General features: G+C 41.1%; 1 protein-coding gene across 1 annotated transcript in view; it reads left to right on the forward strand.

The window, feature by feature from the left end:
• Positions 1-20,117, forward strand: part of DNAH10 (dynein axonemal heavy chain 10) — a 309,396-nt gene that overhangs the window by 263,502 nt on the left and 25,777 nt on the right. The window contains exons 66-72 of the mRNA XM_073586115.1: positions 9,329-9,433; positions 9,573-9,727; positions 10,877-11,031; positions 11,865-12,048; positions 12,308-12,508; positions 13,545-13,754; positions 17,678-17,773. Of these exons, the coding sequence (XP_073442216.1) occupies positions 9,329-9,433; positions 9,573-9,727; positions 10,877-11,031; positions 11,865-12,048; positions 12,308-12,508; positions 13,545-13,754; positions 17,678-17,773 (1,106 nt within the window). The remainder of the gene's footprint in view (positions 1-9,328; positions 9,434-9,572; positions 9,728-10,876; positions 11,032-11,864; positions 12,049-12,307; positions 12,509-13,544; positions 13,755-17,677; positions 17,774-20,117) is intronic.

A 20,117-nucleotide genomic window follows, 5' to 3' on the forward strand; every position in this document is an offset into this window, starting at 1 on the left:
AAATAGTTGGGCTATGAAGACATCCTTGAGGCAATCTGGTCATGGTATACTGTCGACCTAACCAGGTAAAAGCAAATTGATCCTGCGCCTTTTCCTCTATTGGAATTGTAAAGAAGGCATTAGCCAAATCAATCACTGCATACCAAGTTCCATTATGACTCTGTATATTTTCTATTATAGTGATAGTATCTGGCACTGCAGCTGTTAATGGGGGGGGTACATTTGTTCAATTCCCTGTAATCCACTGTCATACGCCAGGAGCCATCACTCTTTTTAACTGGCCAGACTGGATTATTCCATGCAGTAGTAGTGGTACGCATGACTCCTGCGTCCACCAGATTTTTAATTGTTTCAGTAATCTCTTTGTGTCCCCCTGGTATTCGATACTGTTTCATTGCCACCATTTTAGTAGCAGGAGGGATATGTACAGGGGGCATTTTTACTTTTCCTATCGTTACAGGTCTCATTTGTATTTCTGCCATTTTTACGCCAAAGGAGAATTTTCCAGCCGATAAATTTAAAGTCATTCCTTTTAAAACATCAATTCCCAATATATATTCTGGAATGGGTACTACTAAAACACGGTAATTTCTTATCGGTAAGTTTCCTATTTTCAAAGCAACTTGTGTTTGTACTCCGGTGATTACCTGTCCTCCTAGTCCAGCAATTTTAATTTTTGGACCTCTGAATTTTGTGGGAATACCTTTTTTCCTTATTAATTTTTCCTCTTCTCTTGCAATATTTATTTTGAGCAACAATGATAGCAGCTTTCTCTGCTACACTCTGGTAATGTTCCAACTTATCTTTGAGCAGATGGGTATTGCAATCCAGCACCACTTTCTGCCCTCCTAGCTCTGCAACTTTTTGTTCCAATTGAGAGCACTTCCTCTGCATTTGTTGATTCCGCTCATGCATCGCGCGATATGCACTGAGCAGAATCCAAGTTCATCGCCCAAGCGACACAACATCACCCGCCTTGGCGGGGACACCCCTGACTGCATCACCTGCCTTTGCAGGGAAAACCTCGAGTAACTAAACAACATCGAGGGGTTATCTGCATCACCTGCCTTTGCAGGGAAAACAAATCCACATACGCCGTCCTAAAGCCACAACATCACCTGACTTCGCAGGGACACTACCGAGTACAGAAACAACATCAGTAGGTTCACAACCCTTGAGCTTATCCTTCCATGGTTCTGCCAAGCCACAATGAGCCAACTCATGTGCTATTATATTATATGGAGCCTCGGTCCAGCCGGGGATCTCCATATGAGTCACTTTAGACTTTTTCTTTTTTTCTAAACATCTTCAACAATGATAGTAATAACAATTATGGGTTTTTTTTTTCCCAAATCCGTATATCTATATGCAATATACATATACATATATATATATGTATATATAAATTCAAAGATCCTGCCGACTACGCCAATTTATGTCTTGCTAAATTTTCTCCCAAATTAGGTTATTTACCTTAACTTACGTAGCGCTCACTGGCATCCCAACCAGGCAAAGATTATTGACAATCTTTTATTTTAGCAAGCAATCATTTTGTCTTACATAGCACATGAATAGTCTCAAGATTTAAGAATGACAGTTATGACATGAAAGATTTCAGCATCAATAATAATTACCGAGTTATTGTAGCATCACCCTTCGCATCGGGGGACCTCGATCAGCGGGAAGGGGTTCTCCTCGGTAAGCATCACAGACTAAGTGCGTCCACTTGAATCGTCTGGAAAGTCCCTACCCGCTGAGGAGGTCAGCACTTTTTATAATATTAATTGGAATGATCACGCACTGACATGCGCAGTGAATCAGGTTTCACCTTGATCACGCGCTGTCATGCACAGTAACTTGTTTTTTTTCACATTCCTCCTTTATCTCAGTTGGTTTGGTTCTCACATTCCTCCCTTTCGACTCCCACAACAATGCCTGGGCAGGTGGTTGTTTTTTCACATTCCTGAGTGTGTGCTCTCCTCATGGCAGAAAAAGTTCAGATTCCGATCACAATCCATAGTATCCAAATGGATGTTTCAATGTACTGCAATCACTATCTTATTGACTGGATGCCTATCTATACCAGTCTCTCACTCATGCATATCCCATTTGTATCACACCCACATGTGGGGGTAAACCACTATTTGGGCGCATGGCAGAGCTCGGAAGGGAAGCAGCGCCATTTGATGTTTTGGGCTGGAATTGAGATCGGACACCATGTCGCGTTTGGAAAACTCCTGATGTACCAAAACAGTGGAAGCCCCCCACAAATGACACCATTTTGGAAACTAGACCCCCTAAGGAACTTATCTAGATGTGTGGTGAGCACTTTGACCCCCCCAGTGCTTCACAGAAGTTTATAACACCCGGGCGTGAAAATAAAAAATTCGTATTTTTTCCACAAACATGATCTTTTAATCACCATTTTTTTATTTTCCCAAGGGTACCAGGAGAAATTGGACCCCAAAAGTTGTTGTCCAATTTGTCCTGAGTATGCTGATACCCCATATGTGGGAGAAAACTACTGTATGGGCACACGTCGGGGCTCGGAAGGGAAGTAGTGACGTTTTGGAATGCAGACTTTGATGGAATGGTCTGCGGGTGTCATGTTGCCTTTGGAGAGCCCCTAATGTACCTAAACAGTGGAAACCCCCCACAAATGACACCATTTTGTATACTAGACCCCCCAAGGAACTTATCTAGATGTGTGGTGAGCACTTTGAACCCCCCAGTGCTTCACAGAAGTTTACAACGCCCGGGCGTGAAAATAAAAAATTCGTATTTTTTCCACAAACATGATCTTTTAGTCACCATTTTTTTATTTTCCCAAGGGTACCAGGAGAAATTGGACCCCAAAAGTTGTTGTCCAATTTGTCCTGAGTATGCTGATACCCCATATGTGGGAGAAAACTACTGTATGGGCACACGTCGGGGCTCGGAAGGGAAGTAGTGACGTTTTGGAATGCAGACTTTGATGGAATGGTCTGCGGGTGTCATGTTGCCTTTGGAGCGCCCCTAATGTACCTAAACAGTGGAAACCCCCCACAAATGACCCCATTTTGAAAACTAGACCCACTAAGGAACGTATCTAGATGTGAGGTGAGCACTTTGAACCCCCAAGGGCTTCACAGAAGTTTATAATGCCAGGGCATGAAAATAAAAAAATCGTATTTTTTCCACAAACATGATCAATTAGTCCCCAATTTTTTCATTTTCCCAAGGGTAATAGGAGAAATTGGACCCCAAAAGTTGTTGTCCAATTTGTCCTGAGTACGCTGACACCCCATATGTGGGAGAAAACTACTGTATGGACACACGTCGGGGCTCGGAAGGGAAGCAGTGACGTTTTGGAATGCAGACTTTGATGGAATGGTCTGCGGGTGTCATGTGCGTTTGGAGAGCCCCTGATGTACCTAAACTATTGAAACTCCCCACAAGTGACCCCATTTTGGACACTAGACCCCCCACGGAACTTATCTAGATGTGTGGTGAGCACTTTGAACCCCCAAGTGCTTCACAGAAGTTTATAACACTCGGACGTGAAAATAAAAAAATCATTTTTTTCCACAAAAATGATATTTTTGCCCCCAATTTTTTATTTTCCTAAGGGTAACAGGAGAAATTGGACCCCAAAAATTGTTTTGCAATTTGTCCTGAGTAGGCTGATACCCTACATGTGGGGGTAAAACACTGTTTGGGCGCATAGCAGAGCTTGGAAGGGAAGGAGCACCATTTGACTTTTTCAACTCAGAATTGGCTGGAATTGAGATCAGACGCCATGTTGCATTTGGAGAGCCCCTGATGTGCCCAAACAGTGGAAACCCCCAATTCTAACTCCAACCCGAACCCCAACACGCCCCTAACCCTAACCCTAGCCCTAACCCTAACCCTACCCTAACCCTAACCCTACCCCAACACACCCCTAGCCCTAACCCTAGCCCTAACCCTAATGGAAAAATGGAAATAAATACATTTTTTTAATTTTATTATTTTTCCCTAACTAAGGGGGTGATAACGGGGGGTTTGATTTACTATTTATGGCGGTTTTTATGTTTGGCGGCTGTCGCACGCTAAAAGACGCTTTTTATTGTAAAAATAGTTTTTGCATCACCACATATTGAGAGCTATAATTTTTCCGTATTTTGACCCACCGAGTCATGTGAGGTCTTATTTTTTGCGGGACAAGTTGACGTTTTTATTGGTACCATTTTCGGGCACGTGAAATTTTTTGATCGCTTTTTATTCCGATTTTTGGGACGCAGAATGAACAAAAACCAGCGTTTCATGAATTTCTTTTGGGGGGGGTGCGTTTACACCGTTCCGCGTGCGGTAAAATTGATAAAGCGGTTTTATTCTTCGGGTCAGTACGGTTACAGCGATACCTCATTTAGGTCGTTTTTTATGTTTTTGTCGGTTTTATGCAATGAAAACTATTTTATATAAAAAATAATTATTTTTGCATCGCTTTATTCAGCGAGCTATAACTTTTTTATTTTTTCGCTGATGATGCTGTGTGGCGGCTCGTTTTTTGCGGGACAAGATGACGTTTTCAGCAGTACCATGGCTATTTATATGCGTCTTTTTGATTGCGCGTTATTACACTTTTTGTTTGGCGGTATGATAATAAATCATTATTTTTTGCTTCGTTTTTTATTTTTATTTTTTAAGGGGTTCGCTAAAGGGGTTAACTAATGGGACAGTTTTATAGGGCGGGTCGTTACGGACGCGGCGATACCTAATATGTGTACTTTTATTGTTTGTTTTTTTTATTATTTCCAAAAAATGGATTTATTGGGGGAATATTTTTTTTTTTTTTTCTAATTTATTTGGCGATTTTTTTTTAATTATTTTTACACTTTTTTTTATTTTTTTTTTTACTTTATTAAATAGTCCCAGGTGGGACATCACTGTCCTGTGACAGATCGCTGATCTGTCACATCACAGATCACTGTGACAGATCAGCGATCTGACACAGGCACTGCAGAAGGCTTCCTCATGCCTGCGCTTTGCAGGCACTGAGGAAGCCAGCTTCCGCAGGCCCCCGAAGGCCCCCGTCGCCATCTTGGATTCGGGGGCCTGGAGGAAGGGAGTGCCCCGCAGCAGCGCTGCACATTGCGCTGCCGTGGGGGGCTCAGGGAAGCACGGAGGGAGCCCCCTCCCTGCCGATGCTTCCCTTTAACCCCCGGTACACCGCGATCGTGTTTGATCGCGGTGTGCAAGGGGTTAACGTGTCGGGGGAGCTGTGATAATCAGCTGACACCCGGCCGCGATCAGCGGCGCTCACCACGTGGGCGCCGCTGATCGCGCCGACGTACTATCCCGTCCCCGGTCATACGGGCCCGGGTACCGTGGACGGGATAGTACGTCGGATGGCAGGAAGGGGTTAATGATGTTTTTTTGTAAAAAAAAAAAAAAAAAAGGAGGGGCATGAAATTTGGTAAAAAATTTTAGAGGGCGTGGTTTTATATAAAAGATACATTGATGATTTATTCTTAATCCTTGATACCAGTTTTATTCCAGTTGATGTCTTTACTTCTTCTATACAGAACAACACATGGGGTTTGGAGTTCACCCCCCACATTAGTAATACCCAGATGGACTTCCTTGATATCACCTTCTATATAAAAAACTCCAAAATCTATACCAAAACCTTTTTTAAGAAGGTAGACTCCAATAGTTATGTCCATTTTAAGAGTAGCCATTATTCTAAATGGCTTCTAAGGCTAAGTGCACATGTACCGGAACTCTCGCGGAAATTACCGCGAGAATTCCGGAATTCCAGTCCGCGGGAAAATCGCATTTTAAATTCCCGCGATTTTCCCGCGGAAAAACTAGCATTTTGCAAGCGTATTTAGCTTGCAAAATGCTAGCGTTGTCCAAGCGATCTGTAGCGTCGCTTGGAGAACTGATTGACAGGTTGGTCACACTCATCAAACATAGTGTTTGACAAGTGTGACCAACTTTTTACTACTGAGGCCGCCTATGCAGCATCAATAGTAAAAGATAAAATGTAAAAAAAAATAAAAAATGGTGTTATTCTCACCCTCCGACGTCCCGCGCATCCGTTCCCAGTAATCCTTTGCGAAAATGCCCGCGATGACGTCCGTTCTCGCGGGATCGCGATGTCTCGCGGTAATTCGCGATGACGTCACGCGAATGACCGTGAGACTTCGCGATCCCGCGAGAACGGACGCCATCGCGGGCATTTTCGCAAAGGACTACTGGGAACGGGAGCGTGAAGAGAAGCGGAAAGACTGCGCGGGACGTCGGAGGGTGAGAATAACAATATTTTTTATTTTTAAATTCTACTTTTACAGGGATATGGTACCCAGAGCCTGGAGGACAGTCTCCTCTCCTCCGGACCGTGGGTACCATCCGCAAATGTTCTGCTTACTTTCCGCATGGTGTGCACAGCCACATGCGGGAAGTAAGCGGAACAATGCATTCCTATGGGTGCGGGATCGCCGCGATTCCGCAAATTAATGAGCATGCTGCGGTTTTTACCGCGAAGCGATTCCGCCGCGGTAAAAACCGCAGCATTAGCACAGCATTGCGGAATCCCATAGGAATGCATGGTATGCTTATTTTTCGCGTTTTTGCGGCAAAATCGCGCGGTTAAAACAGCCGCAGAAACGCGAAAAAAAGCCACGTGTGAACTCAGCCTTAACATTCCTCATAATCAATTTCAGAGAATCCGAAAGAACTGTACAGAAGATGAGGATTTTAATAATCAGGCTGAGGTCCTCAAGGGAAGATTCCTGGCTCAAAAATACCCTTCCCAATTGGTTCATTCTACTTTTAATAATGTTTCAAAAAATTTTAACCAGCAAATTCTTTTAAGTGGGAGATCTAAAGAAAAAGATACACATGCTAACTATCAGGCCAATTTTATCACTACCTACAACTCCCAACATAAGGAGATTAAAAATATACTAGGGGACCTATGGTACATTATCCAAAAAGATCCTGTACTTAATAAAGTTCTTCCTGACAAACCTACGGTTACATTTAGGAAGGCCAGATCACTAAAAAATCATCTGGCCCCTAGCAGATTGAGCCAATACACTCCCGACAATCATACCGGCTTGACACCAGGCATTTTTAGATGCCAGAGGCCCAGGTGTAGCCTTTGCAGTAATATTGCCCATAATACTTTTATCTTTTCACATCCATTCACTTCAGAAAAATTCACTATCATTAATCACCTGTCCTGTGTGTCTGCCTTTGTGATCTATGTTATCCTGTGTCCTTGTCCTAAATTGTATGTTGGGAGAACCACACAACCCCTTCATTGTAGAATGAACTCACATAGACACAACACTAAAATTGGATATCAACAACATGGTCTGTCACGCCACTTTGATTCATTTCACCAAAGAGATTTCTCTAAAGCCATCATTTTTCCTATAGAACACATCCCTGAACACGTTTCCAATAGAACCCAAGCATTAAACAGAAAAGAGGTCTATTGGATTTATAAATTGAAGACAATTGGCTCCTATTGCCTCAATATTATTAATGATGCTTTTATTTGATTTTTTCCTTATTGTGATTTTCATACATTTTTATTACATTTTACCCAATTTCATGCCCCTCCTTTTTTTTTTTTTTTTACAAAAAAACATCATTAAAGTCTAATGGTATAATGGACTAATACACACAAAAAACATCATTACAGTCTTATAGTGGAGTGGACTAATACCTTGTAATTGCACCTTATAGCCTGCTATAAGCCAGGTTCTCATACCATTTGAAGTTTTTTTTTTTTTTTTATTTTGATTTCTATATAATAAATTGACAAACAGTTCCTCTAATATTCTTCAAACCACTTCTGTTTATTCTAAAGGGTTCAGTGGACTAATACCTCGTACTTTTCAATCTGCACTTGCACTTCATTAGTCAGGTTCTAATACCACTTCAAGTTATTTTGCTGAATTTCGATTTCTATAAAACAAATAATTTCTAAAAAATTTTTCTTAAAACACTTCAGCTAAATCTAATGGTTTAGTGGACTAATACCTGGTACTTGCACTTTATAGCATACATCTGCACTTCATGAGCCAGGTTCTAATACTCCTTGAGGTCTCACCCCTCCCCCCCCTTTTTTTTTTTTTTCATTAACCTTAGCCACTTTTTACCCCGTGATCCATGGCACTCTGTTCTATTTTTATTTTTGCATAATTTTATATATTTTTTCTCATTTTAATACACTTTTATTGTAGTGTTTTTATGTTTGTAATAAAATTTCATTGTTTTTGAGTTTTTTTTTGTTTTTTTTTCTTTGACCTTTGCTGATGTCATTTAACCTTGTTTTGGCGCCAATTTTTTTTTCCTTTCCTCTATAAGAATGTCTCACTATCTTTCAATGTAATCTGCCCTGATGAAGTGAACCAGTAGGCTTAGGAAACGCGTTGGCTAAATAAAGAACTTTATACTCCACCAGAAGCAAGCGCAGTCCTCATTGCACTTTCACGCCGTTTTTTGCCAATAAAAGTTTTTAGAAATACAGAAAAAAAAGTTTGAAAAAATATAAAAGTTTGAAACACCCTTTTCTTTCTCCATAAATGAAAACATAAAAAAATAAAAATACTTGGTATTGTCATGTGTGTTTCATGAAAATTTAAAATGAAAAATTAGACTTTATTATTGAAGAAATCACCATACATGCCCCAGTATGGTATTAGTCAGAACTTCAGCTTGCCACTAAAAAAACTACCATAAAAACAGAGAAGACACAGCTCTCAGAAAATGGTGCAACAAACGAAACATATTTAGTTGCAAAGTTCGAAACTATTCTTAGCCATTTCAGTATAAATAAAAACTACACAAAACTTTGTTATCACTGTAATCATGCTGACATGAAGAATCATGTTGCCAGGTCAATGCCAGGACAACACAATGAATGCCATAAAAAAATAAATAAATAAATTAAAAACAATGGCGGAATTGCATGCTTTTTTTTTTCAACATTTTACCCCACTTACAATTTTTTAGCTCATTTTTTTTAGAACATTATACAGTAAAACGAATAGTGTCATTCAAAACAACAACTCATCAAAAAAACAAACATTTACTAAAAAATAAAAAAAAAGTTATGACACTCGGAAGAAGGGTAGAAAAAAAGAATAAAAATGGCCTATTCAAGAAGGGATTACTGTAAATACTGGAGGCAAGGAGACAGTTTCTACGTAGAGGGCAACATGAGTTCCTCTGATAGTTCCTGGTACTTGGTATAATGGGGCTATTGAGCAGATTCCCAATAAATCACTACCGGACACTACTCGGTGGGTTCTTTTTGTTGGAAACTAATCAGAATGTTTTCTTTCAGGCTTATTTGAGAGACATAAGTTGCTGTTTTCTTTCAATATGACCATTAAGATTGAACAAGCCGATGCCAGGGTGCCACAAGAAGAACTGGACTTTTTCTTAAAAGGTAATAAAACTACAGAATGGCTCACTTTTAGGTGCACCTCAGTTAAGTTCCCCAGTTCAGTTGTCATATTTTGTTCTGGTGATTAAAATTCAGTGTTTGATTTACATTGTCCTGGTTCTGACCTTTCCTTCTCTTCTAGGAAATATCTCCCTGGAGAAAAGCAAGAGGAAGAAGCCATGCTTTTGGCTCCCTGACCAAGGATGGCAGGACATCATGCGCTTGTCTGAACAATTCTCGTCATTGTTTGGGTCGCTTCCTGATGATGTAGAGAGACATGAGTCAGAATGGAAAGCTGTAAGTGGCAAATCCGAGGTCTATGTCAAACCTAATAAACTGCAGAATAGGGAACCCGTCAGTCGATTCATGCTGCCCAAACCACGGCAGCTTGTATCAGAGCCTGGCTCTTTTTCTGAAAAGATCCAGCTGGGGATTGTGGGTTGAGATGAAATTAGTCTGGCACAGCCCCTGGCCGGCTTCTCTCTGTACTGATCTGTTTGACTGACAGGTCTCTCCTAGTAAACACATATGGGAGAACCATGTCAATCTAGACCAGTGCGGGGAGGCAGCATGGACTAATCAGGTCTCTCTTTAGGGTTGGATCACTAACTATGGTTTCTCTGAAATACTGGAGTGTTTCAGAAAAAAATATACCTGGCTACAACCATCCAGCCAGGCTCCGATTTATGCTGCCTGTGGTTTGGGCAGCATGAATTGACTGACAGGATCTCCTTAATGGTTATCAATATAACACCTCCTATTATGATACAATGTATGTGTAACATCCAGGTGCCAAGGAGATTCATGAGTAATACATAATCTCTGGAAGATTGCAATCTATGCTGGGTAATATACGGAGGATTCTAAGTAATACGTCCTTTGCCTTTAAGACAAAGCAATAACAATTTTTAAGGGATTATCTCAGGATAAACATTAATGGGGCATGCTACCAATGATCAGCAGGGCTTCTTATCATTGGGCATGATGGCTATATTAACACAATTTTGAGATAATCCCTTTAAAGAGGTTACATATCCTACATTGTGTAAAGGAACCTAGAACTGTGTGATAGTCTATAAGCTTCTCAGTAAGGAGGGTCCATGGTTATAGAAGAACTTCCTATATAGGGGCTATCATAGCTCTGGGCTTCTTCACACTTGTGCTTATGGCCTCTGTAGGCCTAAATACAGCAGCGCAAATGCCTCTGTATCCGCCTGAGAGCTCCTTATGCATCCTGACAGGTACAGGAATGGTGTGAACAGTACTCGGCGAGGGAATATATTCAGAAAGTATCCATGTTTCTTCACTGAAAACAATCAGATCTAGTAATCTTGGACAAGACGATCAATCGTAATCATTCAAGATATTTATTTAGAGATCCAAATACGATGCCATCATGCTCAGTCTTACTAAAACCTTACTCATCTATCACTTTGTCTTATTCAGTGGTATGACCTGGATACTCCAGAACAGTACCCCTCCCCTTTAAGCTACAAAGACAAACTATCCACCTTTCAAAAACTGCTGCTTCTTCGATGCTTTCGAGTAGACCGTGTCTATAGAGCTGTGACCGACTATGTGACTGTCACCATGGGAGAGAAGTAAGTGCATTAACTGGCGAAAAGCGATTTTACCACTAATCCAAAATAAATCAGAATAAATGACATATCTGTTTTGTGAGGTATTCCCTTTACCTATTTCCTATATTCATAACTCATAGGTCTCCTATTTGTAACTTTTCAGCTGTCACGAAACAACAACTCCCAGCATGCCCGGGCTGTCATGCAGTTGTAATATTAATAATACTACTGTAATCATTATATCTATTGATATCAAATCCTGAAATTGTGCTGCCTGTGTTATAGCATATTTGCAGGAACGGAGATCTGGAGCCAGTGTGACCAGACGCCAGGATAAAGTACCACTGGGAGCAGCCATGGTGCAGACACTTTACAGATTATAGATTGCCTGTTAACTATGTCGCTGCTGGAAAGCATCTCGGCAGCACGTCTACTTCACTCCCTGTCCTCTCAGGAGCCTCTGAGGAATCCAATTATCTGTCTTTTATTATTGTTTATTTGACAATTATAAATGTTTCTTTTTTACAATTCGTGTTTAGATACACGTATGTAATGTGCCGTCGGAGCTGCTTTGTGGAACTCCGCACTTATTAAATGAGTTGTCCACTACTATACTACTGATGACCTATCATAGAGAAAGGTAGTCAGTATCAAATTCATGGGGGTCTGACACCCAGCAGCCCCACTGACCAGCTGTTACCAGCTTTACCAGCAGCCCGAAGTAAAACATTGTATGAGCGGAAGGGCACAGCGCCATCACACTGCTTAGTGCTGTTCCGGAATGCTGCTTTCATCTGTTCTCAATAAAATAAATATATTTACTATTTAATAATACAGATTATTACACCTCATAGATACGTGCAGCCACCAGTCATAAGCTTTGAAGCTATATTTGAACAGAGTGTTCCTACATCACCTATTGTTTTTATCCTGAGTCCTGGGTCTGATCCCGCTAGTGACCTCATGAAATTGGCAGAGAGGTCGGGATTTGGAGGAAATCGCCTTAAGTTCCTTGCCATGGGTCAGGGGCAGGAAAAGGTACGTTTCTCGCTTAGTTGTCTGATGGCTTTGTACTACGTCCAGTTTTGCTTTGACATGTAGATTTTTGTCTTACATGAGGATTTGTACACTTTTCATGACCTTGTACATGAATATCAGTGGATATACAGTACTTAGTTACTTGAGATACAATGGCAGAGATTCTTGTTTAGGTGTTGATTGAATGGGGCACTGGGGCAGATGATTCATACATTTTACTTTGTGTTATTATTTATATGTGTTACTTTTGTTATGGTAGGTGGCACTTCAGCTCCTGGAAACAGCAGTGTCTCGTGGCCAATGGCTTATGTTACAAAACTGTCACTTGTTGGTAAAGTGGCTAAAAGATTTGGAGAAAGCGTTGGAGATGATAAGGAAACCACACCCAGACTTCCGCCTATGGCTCACCACAGATCCCACCAAAGACTTTCCTATTGGAATACTTCAGAAATCCCTCAAGGTTTGAATTCTGGAAATAGAAAGTAAAAAAATGAATAATTTGATTACTAAAATCAGCTGCATGGAAGCTCAGTGATTAGCACTCAGCCTTGCAGCGCCAGGGTCCTGAGTTCAAATCACACCAAGGACAACATCTGCAAGGAGTTTGTATGTTCTCCCTGTGTTTGTGTGGGTTTCCTCTGGGTTCTCTGGTTTCCTCCCTCATTCCAAAGACATACTGATAGGGAATTTAGATTGTGAGTAATAATAATGTATGTAAAGCGCTGTGGAATATGATGGCGCTATATATGTAAGCATAATAAATAATAGACAATTAAATTGTGTTAAGAGGTACGGGGATATTGGGATACCTAGGAATCCTTATATCCCAACCATCGGCCCTTCTAAATGCAATTTCGTATTCTGATTATCGACTCTTACAAATAACCACAATATCGTATCATGATTAACTGCACTCACGTCTAAACACGATCTTTCATCCCGATTATCGGCTCCTACTTCTAAAATCAATAACGTATCCAGATTATCAGCCCTTCTTCCCATTATTGGCCTGTCTAAACAGGCCAGCAATTACTCAACGAATAAGCAAAACTCTCATTCATCCGGGGAGATGATTTTACAGCAGCCTTAAAATTCATTGTTTTCAACATAACACCATTCTACTGTATGTTAACAAGTGATGCGTTGCCAATTACATGATGTTTTATGCACACAAACGACTATATTATATTGTATGCATGGAAGCGTTATCTAAAAAGGCCGTTAAACGCTATTGCTGATGGCTGTTTAACTGCCCTAACCAAATGGGTTCTAAGTTTTATGCAGAGGAGAATTCCATTTTCTAAATATATCAAATATCTATGTAATGCAACCATATGGAATAATATAGAACTACAAAAATAAATAAGGGGAAAAACAAGTTCCAATATAATAAAATAGCGACATTCAGTCAGTTAAAAGAAACAAAAATAATAATTGCTCTATAATTATTCTAAGAAAAGACCATACAATAAAATAGTTTGTCCATTTCCTTACAGGTTGTTACAGAGCCTCCTAATGGGCTGAAGCTAAATATGAGGGCTACATACTTTAAAATCTCTCATGAAGCTCTCGACGCCTGCCAGCATCCAGCCTTTAAATCCCTGGTCTATGTGCTGGCGTTCTTCCATGCTGTGGTGCAGGAGAGGAGGAAATTTGGAAAGATTGGCTGGAATGTTCCTTATGACTTCAATGAATCTGATTTCCAGGTATGATCTTACTAATACTACAATGGTCATGTCCAGCTCGCAGCATTTAGAAGCTGTAAGGGTACCGTTACACTTAGCGATGCACCAGCGATCCCGACAACGATATGGATCGCTGGTGCATCGCTAAGTGGTCGCTAGTGAGCTGCCACACAGGCAGATCTCACCAGCGACATAGCAGGGGTCGGGGGTCGCTACTTACCTGTCAGACGCGGCGATCCTGATGTCCTCCGGCCCACGTCCACGCGTCGCCACAGGAAGCCCAGCAGGAAGCGCCCGACGAGAAATGGTCCAGGATGTTCTCGCGCAACCAGCGATGAGCAGCGGGGGAGCCGGTCGGAGGTAAGAATCACATGTAGCGATATCGCTGCTACGTCACAAAATCGGTGATGTTACAGCGATATTGCTAGCGATATCACTATGTGTAACGGGCCCTTAAGAGAAGAACTTATGGTGACTGGTAAGAGCTTAGACTTCCATATTTGCACTTTATGACAGTTAAACCTTTTAACTAATTCCATCGTGTTTTACAGCTAATACTTGTAACTCATTGTTATAGAAAGTTTTATAATCACATTAGAGATGAGTGAATTCACCAGCCCATGGACTATAGAGGACACATCAATCCTCCAGATATTCTCTTAAGTTTCTATAAACCAAGATTAAATGTAAAATCTATCAGTCCATTGTATTACAAACTAGACAGACCTTTTCAGCCATCTCTTATTGTAACAGATTGCTGAATCTATTCCATATGGTACAACGGGAGTGTTATAAGTTTAACACGAAACACCAAACACGACTATGGTATATCTATAATTCAGATTGATATTACATTTGTGTGGTTTCCCAAGGCTCAAAATCCTGGAGCTTGGAATCACAGATGTGATCATGTCCCCTGATGAAAACTATATCTGTGGTAACAGCAGATTATTAGAGATATGGCATGAAAATATTGCATTTCCATGTGATGTTCCTGGTATGAACTAGAGATGTACAGTTTACTTTAGGGGCAATTATCTTCTCTGTGCGTTCATCCTCTGCAAAGATATGCTAAATATGCAGAGAGCTTTTGGTTTCTCTGTAGACTGGCTGACTACTTGTTAATTTAACTATCTCAGAGGACATGCTGCCAGGTGTCCAATGATATCGATTGGATAAATAAAAATCCAATAACCCAAAAGGAGCTGCCAGCAGCAGATCTTGATGATTTGCATTCCCAAGTGCATTCAGTGTGGCAGAACATTCCTCAGACAACATTTAAAAACCTAATTGATAACAGCCAATTCGTGTAAGTGCGAGTATTTCATCATGATGATCATATTCTTTACTGAATAAATTGAGATATTTAGAATTTTATTTTCCATTTTTTTCTTCATTTTCATACAATTCACATGTCTATCAATCCCTTAATCATAGAATCATAGAATGTTAGAGTTGGAAGGGTCCTCAAGGGTCATCATGTCCCACCCCCTGCTCAATGCAGGAGTCACTAAACCATCTCAGACAGATGTCTGTCCAGCCTCTGTTTGAAGACTTCCATTGAAGGAGAACTCGCCACCTCTCGTGGCAGCCTGTTCCACTCACTGATCACCCTCAATATCAAAGTTTTTTCTAATATCTAATCTGTATCTTTTCCCTTTCAATTTTGTTCCATTGCTTCTCGTGTTTCCATGTACAAATGAGAATAAGGATGATCGCTCTACACTGTGACATCCCTTCAGATATTTGTAGAACGCTATTAAAGGTGTATGCCCATCTCCAAGATCCTATTCCAATAAGCAGTAGGTGTAAAAATAATTAGCAAATACCTCCATTTAGAAATGTACTCTACTTTTTCCGATTCACTATGTCTTTTTCCTCATGTGCAGGTATTGCTGGACCTTAGGTATCCATGGTTATGACCACTGATATAGTGACAGTTAGCCAGTTGCTAATAGTCATAACCATGGATACCTAAGGTTCTGCAATGCCTGCACATGAGGAAAAAGACATACCGAATCAGAAAAAGTATACTACATTTCTAAATGGAGGGATTTACTAATTTTATTATTACGCCTACTACATATTGAGATGGGATCTTGGAGATTCGAATACCTCTTTAAGGGCAGAGACACACTGCCATAATTCTCGTGCGAGAATCGCATCGTAAAACTTGCCCTGGCCGGCACCTCTCCTGACCTGAGCTTGACAGCTGCATAGAAATCCATCACGCTGTCATGCTCAGGTCAGGAGAGGTGGCGGCCAGTCCGTGCTGTGCGATGCGATTATCGCTTGAGAAATAAGGCAGTGTGACTCCAGCCTAAGTCTCCTCTTAGCTTTCTTTTCTGCAAGCTAATTTCCATAAGTCCACAACTTTTCCTCTCTGGGGTTGTAATTAGGGATGAGCTTTCCGATATTGAAATATCGGAAATCGGCCCGATATTTGCGATATCGGAATTCCGATTCCCAATTTCGATATTTTTTTCACATCGGAAATCGGAAATCCCATAATCCTTCAGCCTCTGAGCGCTCCGTGGAGCCATGTCAGTCAAAGGGCATATTGACACCACCACCGGCAGTTTTAATTTAATAATGTAAAATCACTAACCCTAACCATCCCTAACCCCTAACCCTTACCACTAACCCTACTAACCATAAGCATAACCCTAACCCCTTACCCTAACCCTACTAACCCTAACCTTAACCCTTACTCTAACCCTACCAACCCTAACCCCAAACCTAACCATAACCCCTAACCCTAATAACCATAACCCCTAACCCTAATAACCCTAACCCCTAAGCATAACCCTAACTAACCCTAACCCCTTACACTAGCCCTAACCCCTAACCCTAACCTTACTAACCCTTACCCTAACGCTTACCCTACTAACCATAAACCCTAACTCTACCCCAACTAATCCTAACCCAAAGAAAAAACACCGCTGTTAAGAAAATGGCGACCAGTTTTTTCGCTCTGTGCATTTTTCTAGCGATTTTTTTTGCTCCTCTGCCTCTGCAAACTCCTTCCCCATTATCCTGAGGTGTTTTCCCTCCATTTTATCCATTATATAGCACTGTAGTGGTCATTTTGTAATTCCGATTTTTTTCTCCCATTGACTTGCATTGATATCGGAAATCGGAAATTCCAATATCCGATATTTTCCAATATCGGAAATCGGAATTCCAATACGATATTGGGCAATATCGCTCATCCCTAGTTGTAATTTGAATGTTGAGGAGTGTATATCTTCTTGACATGGTTACATTTCTAGCAATGGACTCTATAAGGGCTCATGGAGACTACTGTATTTTTGGTCCAAGCACGATCTGACAGAACATCGGGTCGCACTCGGACTAATGTTGTTCTATAGGGCTGAATCTATCTGAGGAAAAAATAAATCTCTGTTTATCCGCGCTTGATATATTTGGATCCACTCAGCCATGCTAATCAATGGGGGTCTGTAAAAAAAAAAAAAAAAAAAAAAAAATCAGACCACACTTGGATTACATTCGAGTGCGGTCCAATTTCACGGACTGACAGAATGAAGTGATTTTTTTCCATCTTCTCCACATCCGAAAAATATTGGATCACGCTCTGATCAGAGTGTGGTCAGTGTGATTAACATAATCGGACTGAATTTCTCGGATGAGAGAAAATCCGGTCGTGTGCCCTAGCCTCAGGGTGACCCTAGCCTCAGGGTGACCCATTCCTTGAGTGTTTGTAGACTCTACTATCACAATGTTTATATGACCATTTATCGGTCATCAATGGATCGTGCTAATTGGAAAAAAACATCTTTCATAAAGTATTTTTCTGGTTTCTACATTTTTGAGGCCAGCGTTAACCTGTACATGTTCAGACTCTTGCAGCTCAGTGAATGTGAGGTTTCAACTGCCTGCTTAGTGGTAGATTATAACAGTGCACCTTGTGTTGTTTTTTTCAGGTGTGCATGGAAATTCTGAACACGTACCTGACCAAAGCGTTCACACAGCATGATCCCAGGATCCCCTGGGGCAGTCTGAAGTATCTTATTGGAGAGGTGGGTTTGTCTGCACTGCAGCTATTTTCTTACTCTCATTGATCTCTTCACTCTCAGAAGACCTATTCATGCAGCTTCCTGTAAATCCCCTGGAATTAGACATGCAGGCTGTATTCCTAGCATGGCTGTCAGCAGCGTCCTCAAAATCCATAATTGTGTTGGCAGCTACTCTGGAGACATATTAAAATAAGTATAGATAATAGCATCAGATCAGCGTAGTGTAAAAGTGGGTATACATTGGGTAATGCGTACAGCTCAATATACCTTCATGCCTGTGAATTTAATAGTTTAAGTAACAGATATATTTTATGGTTTCTTAACGCTTTGGCAATTTTTCATTTTTACACTTTTCAAATGTTTCCTTTCCTTCCTACAACAGGCTTAACGATAAGATTTTTCTGTCTAAATAGCCTGGTGAGGGCTTGTTTTTTTGCGGAACGAGTTGTAGTTTTGAATTACACCGTTCATTTTACCATATTATTACAATTAAAAATTGGGTGGAAAAAATTCATGTTGGATGAAATGGTGAGAAAAATGCAATTCTGCAAAAGTTTTTTGGGTTTTGATCACAGGTTAAAAAATAACCTGTAAATACGATTCTATAGGTCAGTTTGACTACAATGATATCAAACTTCCATACATAACTTTTCTTATTTTACTGAAAGGGAACCTGCCACCAGAAATAACGCAGATAAGGCTAGTTTCACATTAGCGTTTTTTTGCGCAGCGCATCGTGCGCATAAAAAACGCAAAGAAAAACGCAAAACAAATGTGCGTTTTTTTTCTTCATGCGCACGCTGATGCGTCAAAATAACGCAGTGTTACTTGCGTTTTACATGCGTTTTTGCATGCGGTTGCGTTTTTTATGCGCATGCGTTTTTAGGTGTGACATTTCACAATAGAAAAATCCTTGACCACCAATGGGTCACCAGTGGGCGTGTGTCATTGGAATGTTTTATAGACCCTGTACTGCTGAATTCATCAGATTTTGCTGCTGTTTCCGGTGTCAAGATGGACCTGCGTCTGGATAATTTCCGCTTCAAGCTGGATCTTGACATTGCGCTGTCTCAGGCGTATGCCTTTTGTTGCCAGCAAGAAAGGGAGAGGGAGAGACAGCAGAGACGGCAGCGGCGTCGGTTTTGGAGGCATCCAATCATCGAACTCCGGGCAAGCCGTGGAGCATATCACACGCTGTACAGCGAGCTACAGGAAAACCCGGAGAAATTTGCTGACTATACACGGATGTCCCAGGAAAGCTTCCTTGACTTGCTGGGTATGGTTGAAGGAAACATCCGGAGAAGGGACACTCAGCTCCGGCGTGCCATTCCTCCCGAAGAAAGGCTCCTTGTCACCTTACGGTATGTATGTTGTTATGTTTGCATAATTTTTTTGGCTTTTTCCCTTTTTTTTTTTTGGTCCAAAAAATTAGGTTTTTTTTTGGCTATTGAATTTTAACATTATTTTTGGGAAATTGCTTTTTTGCATAATGGTTTTTCTTCTGGCATGTACTAATCCCAAGCCTTTATAAAATGTTTTTTTGCTATGTTGTATTAAAAAAACATGCAAAATAGTTAGGCCATGTACTTTTTTATTTTCAGTGTTTTTATTAATACCCAAGACAGAAATATAATTATTTTTTCTTTTTATGTTTGGCAGGTTCCTGGCAACTGGAGAGAGTCTTTCATCCCTGCATTTCCAGTACCGGCTGGGAATCTCTACTTTATCCGGGATTGTTGCCGACACTTGCAGGGCTCTGTGGCATGTTCTGTGTCCGGAGTTTCTGCCATTGCCCACTGCCGAAAAGTGGCTTCAAATATCGGAGAAATTCTGGGCAGTCTGCAATTTCCCGAACTGCCTAGGAGCGGTGGACGGGAAGCACATCCGCATCACAAAACCCGCAAGTGGCTCCGAGTACTACAACTACAAGAAGTACTTTTCCACAGTCCTAATGGCCATTGCGGATGCAGACTGCCGGTTTGTGGCGGTGGACATAGGGGCATTCGGACGGGGCAACGATTCACAGACTTTTAAGAACTCTGATATGGGCTGGAGGTTGTACGGCAACCATTTCAATTTTCCACTGGCACGTCCTCTTCCCCAAACCCAAACTCCACCACTGCCATTTGTAGTGGTTGGGGATGAGGCATTTCAGATGTGCCCAAACCTGCTGAAGCCGTACTCCAGCCGTGACTTGGACCACCGCAAGAAAATTTTCAACTACAGGCTTACGAGGGCTCGCAGGACTGTAGAGTGCGCCTTTGGCATTCTAGTGGCCAGATGGCGAATTCTCAGCACCGCCATCAATCTCAAAATGGAAACAGTGGATGAGGTGGTGAAGGCATGC

Source organism: Dendrobates tinctorius, unplaced genomic scaffold (assembly GCF_039654945.1).
Source record: "Dendrobates tinctorius isolate UK_male_01 unplaced genomic scaffold, ASM3965494v1 ptg000090l, whole genome shotgun sequence".
Classification (NCBI taxonomy): Eukaryota; Metazoa; Chordata; class Amphibia; order Anura; family Dendrobatidae; genus Dendrobates; species Dendrobates tinctorius.